The sequence below is a fragment of the Drosophila albomicans genome, chromosome 2L (assembly GCF_009650485.2).
Source record: "Drosophila albomicans strain 15112-1751.03 chromosome 2L, ASM965048v2, whole genome shotgun sequence".
In the NCBI taxonomy this organism is placed as follows: domain Eukaryota; kingdom Metazoa; phylum Arthropoda; class Insecta; order Diptera; family Drosophilidae; genus Drosophila; species Drosophila albomicans.
Genome location: NC_047628.2, coordinates 9,639,061 through 9,644,086, shown reverse-complemented (window position 1 = coordinate 9,644,086; position 5,026 = coordinate 9,639,061). Strand labels below are relative to the sequence as shown.

The 5,026-nt window shown below is 36.2% G+C and overlaps 1 protein-coding gene across 3 annotated transcripts; it reads right to left on the bottom strand.

The window, feature by feature from the left end:
• Positions 1–565: 565 nt before the first annotated feature.
• Positions 566–4,788, bottom strand: LOC117565365 (coiled-coil domain-containing protein 34). 3 transcript variants are annotated; one of them, XM_052002553.1, is made up of 3 exons: positions 4,622–4,788; positions 3,418–4,565; positions 566–838 (listed from the first exon to the last, which is right to left on the bottom strand). In XM_052002553.1, exon 2 carries the CDS (start codon positions 4,553–4,555, stop codon positions 3,425–3,427), a length of 1,131 nt encoding a protein of 376 aa, XP_051858513.1. In that variant the 5' UTR covers positions 4,556–4,565; positions 4,622–4,788; the 3' UTR covers positions 566–838; positions 3,418–3,424. The 3 variants fall into 3 exon arrangements, with proteins under 3 accessions (XP_051858513.1, XP_051858512.1, XP_034100320.2); XM_052002552.1 differs by lacking the exon at positions 566–838 and adding an exon at positions 3,216–3,337 and having other exon boundaries at positions 4,622–4,787; XM_034244429.2 differs by lacking the exon at positions 566–838 and having other exon boundaries at positions 3,216–4,565; positions 4,622–4,787.
• Between the last annotated feature and the right edge of the window lie 238 nt (positions 4,789–5,026).

Sequence of the window (5,026 nt, the reverse complement as noted above, 5' to 3'; positions counted from 1 at the left end):
TATTTTATTTAAACTGCATTTGCTTTTATATTTAAGCTATTTTATTTTATTTTATTTTATTTTATTTAAAATGTATTTGCTTCCTCTATGTCAAATAAATATACCCAAATGAGTGTATAAGAGTGTTATCAAGATTCTGCGCTAATTCGATGAGAATTTCCCTAGACGATATGCTGAATGGTCAAACTAAAAGGCTACAATATGCCCGTCCTACTGTGAGCACAGTCCGTCAATTTCTATATGAAATCACATTTAATTTCCATGTTCTGTGGAGCAAGAAATGTAGCCAAAAATAAATAGCTTAGGGATGGCTGGCAGCCAGGTTAACCAAAGCTCAAATAAAATTTCAGCTGCACGCCATTTTCATATTAAATAACTTTGTATATATTTCCGGTGCTCTTGCGACGAGTTGTTCCCACAGTTTCTGTTTTTTTTCCTTTCTTGTTTCTCTGTGTTGGTTGTGTGTTTGTGTTTTGTTTCTACTGAGCGTCGACAGGTGAACAAATTCACAGGATTCAGTTCAGCTTTAAGAGAACCACATAATAAACTTGGTTCCCAACAAACATTTCACTGTTCTAGATTACTTTTAATATTAAACATGTAATAAATCAAGTTTTGGTAATAGAAATCAATTAGTTTGCTTTGTATTCATACATATTGTAGCTTAAAGATCAATGCTTGGTTCTTCTAGTTTTCGTTTTGGTCCTGAATCAAAAGCCATATCAAAGGGGAATTGCCATGCAGGGCGCTTCAAAGCAGGCCAGGTTGAAATGTGAAGACTGGCAAACAGACATCCAATGTAAACGGCCCGAAGGGTGTTAGGCTGTGAAAAGGATGCCTGCAAATGTTTTGATAGTAAGTGTTACTCTTGTTTACGGGGATTACATGAATATGGGGCGTACCCTTAATGTGTGGCTTGTTTGAGAGCGTGCGTGTGTTTGAGTGTGTGTAATTGATTTCTCTGACAGACGCAACTGATTTAATGAGAACTGTTTAATTTGAAATCCTTATCACATTTAAAATTTGACTTACAATTTAATAAACTATTCAGATTAAGCAAGAATATTTTATTTATTATATTAAATGGAAAAAAAAGAGCTATGTTAATATTAATAATACAAATAATAGCATACAAAATTTTAATCAAGTCAGTACTTAAAATTAGTTACCATTAAATTAATGAGCTATTTGTAATCTGTATGAAAATATTTTATTAAATATACACTCCTGCCCAAAATTATACGACACCTCTAAATTTTTTGTTTCGGCGCTTGTGGCAGAATGGGAAAACGAAAATGATCAAAACAAAGTATGAGGAATGATAGCACAAAGAGTAATGCACAAAATGAGATATTGTTGACTCTGTTTGGATCTCCCGTTTTCAAGTAACGGTAAAAAAAGCACACACGCTTGAATTTTAGCTAGGCTGCACGTGTATCACAACTATGCGACACATTTCGATTTTTGCTCCTGGAGAGAAAAATTTGGTGGGAATTTAATTTTTTTATAGTTTTATGAAACATTTAATAAGTTTAAAATAAAATGCCGCATGGTTGCATATTAAATTAAAAAGAAAATAAAGGAAATAAAGCTAAAAACGATGTCGTCTTCAATATAAGCCAAATATTGAAGATGTTGGGTTAAAAATGATGTGTGATCACCAAATTTGTATGTGATATGGATGCCAACGGTTTTAAAAGTACCTCCGGCAGAAAACCCAAACAGTTTGATAGTGATAATCGATGCACATTAAAAAAATCGACCAATTCATTTGCATCATACTCCTCCCTTGCTGCTTGTTTAAGTAATCCTGCGTCTCAGTTGACTATCTGGCGAACCTCCAAACCTCGGATAATATTGTAAAAGAAGTTTTAAGAAAGACTTAGTACTTAAAACACCAAAAAAAATTACGACTTCAAAAAAAATTTGAAGATAAACTGGTTACTCGGTATGGAAATTCACCTTCATTTTGTTTATAAAGATTTTATCAATATTTCCCACTAAGATAATTTTTTCTGATGAGAAAATATGTAATCTGTAAGGCCCAGATAGGCTTAGACATTATTGACGAGATTTGCATAGAGATCCCCTTATGTTTTCAAGGCGCAATTTCCGAGGTGGATCCGCAATGGCTTGGAGAGCCTTCCATGCGTCTGAAACGCATTATCTGTGCTTCACAAGCTCACGAATGAATATAAAAAAGTATTAGAGAATCGTCTTCTACCATTTTTGGAACATAACGAGGAAAAAAATGTTGTTTTTATGTGGGATAAGGCATTTATTCATAAATGCAAAGCAACGCAACGGGGTTTTAAGGAGCATTACATAAATGTTTTGAATTGGCCAGCTTGCTTTTCTGACCTTAATCCAATAGAAAACATATGGAGTATCTTAGCCAGGCGAATTTATGCCGACAACAGTAAATTTGAGACCGTCGATAGTCTCAAACGTAAGATTTTGATGCAATGGTCTTTCCCAGGTCAAATAATTAAAAAAAAATTAATTAATTCAATGTTTAAAAGAATTTTTGAACTAAAAAAGATCAAAATGCTGTTATTAACTAATAATCTTTAATAATTAATCAAAAAATAAATAAAATATTGACTGTGCACAGAAATATTGAAATGTGTCGTATAGTTTTGATACACGTGCAGCCTAGCTAAAATTGAAGCGTGTGTGCTTTTTTTTACCGTTACTTGGAAACGGGAGATCCAAACAGAGTAAACAATATCTCATTTTGTGCATTACTCTTTGTGCTATCATTCCTCATACTTTGTTTTGATCTGTTTCGTTTTCCCATTCTGCCACAAGCGCCGAAACAAAAAATTTAGAGGTGTCGTATAATTTTGGGCAGGAGTGTATTAAAAATTGTATACTAAAAATATCTAAGAAATAATATGAAACTGTTTGCCTTAAAAAGTACAAATAATACATAATACTCACGCAAAGAATATTATAACTCAATTTCGAGATTAATTAAACAAATAAGCTGCAGTCGAGTGGGCTTCACTGTGAGATACTAAAATATACCTATTCAGTTCTACATTCAAAATATACCAAAGAGTACAAAATATACCAGATTTCAGTTAAGTTAACTAAGACCCGATTACGTTAGGCCTTTTTAGCCATCCAAAAGTATTTCTTAAAAAGTTTCGACAATTTATTTATGCCAATGTATGAATGAAACCCCATCGAAAAATGAAAGAAAATTCAAATTATGCATAAAACAAGTAATAAGAATGTTTAATTCAAAGCCTTATTACATTGCCAATATACTTTGTAATTTGCTGAATAATTTATGCGATCAGTGGCCGGAAATAGTTTAAGTAAGAGCGTTCTAATTGTAACATAGAATGTAAGCAAAGAAAGTTATTTCATAAAAAAATCGTCAGCGTAGTTTATCGACTTATTGCTTACTATTTATTTAGGTCCTTGGATTAGCATTAAAGTGCACCCATTGATTCGGATTAATATAGATATCAGAGACAGTGCCACGTAGCGTGTTAAAGCCTTGATTAAGTGGCACGGGTTTCGGCCGTTGAGCCGCACTCTTCATCCAATGCTGCCACGCAAGATTCGCCTGTTTTTTTCGCTCCTGTTGATGCAGTTCTTTCTCATATGCCATTCGCTGCTGTAGCTGACGACGTTCCTCCTCCTCACGGATTTTTCTCAACTCCCACGCTTGTCGACGCAGTCGTGTATGTTCCTCCAGCTTGGACTCTGATTTGTAATTGTGTGCGCTTCGTTTGGCTGCCGCAATTTGTTGCACCTGTTGCGCTTTTCTCTTGCACCATTCCTGTACTCTCTGTTCGCTGAGTTGTCGACGTTTCATATCTTTTTCTAGCTGCTGCTGCCGCTGCTGTCGAGCTGCTTGTTGCCTGTATTGACATTGTCGCTTCTTCCCCGACAGCCAATTGTCGTACGCCTCGTTCGAGTGCCGAAGTACCTTGAGTGGTGCCAATTGCTCTTGCTGATCGCCATAAATGGATATCGTTTCGGAACCCAGTTCAAGAAAGGGTATGCCGCAGCTATGAGAATCCTGTTCGGCGTCTGGCGTCTCTTCGTACACCGACATCGGCTCCTCTGGCTCCCAGCTGCACATGGAAGTAGTGGAGCCCCTTTCGAGTTGCCGTTTCTGTAGCTCTTCCTCATCGATGCTCATTCTTGGCTGGACATTTGACGTAGGATCAGTGTACTCGTTACTCTCCGACATGGAGCTATTTTCGCTGCTATTCTCCACGCGGGATTGACACAACGTTTCAGTTTCCAGCTCCAGGGATCTGGGCGAAGTATAGCGCAGTGTGGACATCTCCGTGTCGGCCATCGAGTTGATCTCGCAGGACGATGCGGAGCCGGCCACAAAGCGTATTGTGCTTGGAATAGAGATCAATTCATGGCGCTCCATGCCATAAGACTTTATGTATGTACGCGATTGTGATTGCTCCGGTTCGTCCTCGCCAATACTTGGCATATTCATTATCTTGGAACGACCTCCTTTATATAATTCACAATCAGCAAACTTGCCACGGCAGCTCATGCGACCAACAAATGCCATTTCGATGGATCTAACAAATGAGTTCACTTTATGTTAATTGCTGCACAAATTAAACCGTCTTCTTACCAGCAAATCTATTAGTCCAAATGGGGGAGAATACGTCGTCTTCTTTTGACGATTCTGCACGCTTAGCAAATTCGAATAAAAGGAGAGAAATTGTAAAGCAAATAAAACTGTGTATAAGTGTGTTCAACAACAATCAGAATGAATTGCTGAAATGTCTCTAATGAAACTAGTTTCCACATTTTTGACAACCAATTCAATGAAAACCATATTTGTTCAAAGAAACTAAAATCGTATAAGATTCTCTAATTCTGCATTGAAAGATAGGCTCAAATGTTTGAATTTCATTTTAATTTTAAAACCCTCTTTCAAAAAAGTGAAAGTATTTTGACCAATGTCCCTATTAAAAATACTCAATGTCCCTATTAAAAATACTCAACTATCCAATGCAATTTTAATATTAATGTA

Excerpts from the sequence above, each read along its gene's own strand:
- LOC117565365 (XM_052002553.1), bottom strand. The coding sequence starts at position 4,555 with ATGGCATTTGTTGGTCGCATGAGCTGCCGTGGCAAGTTTGCTGATTGT.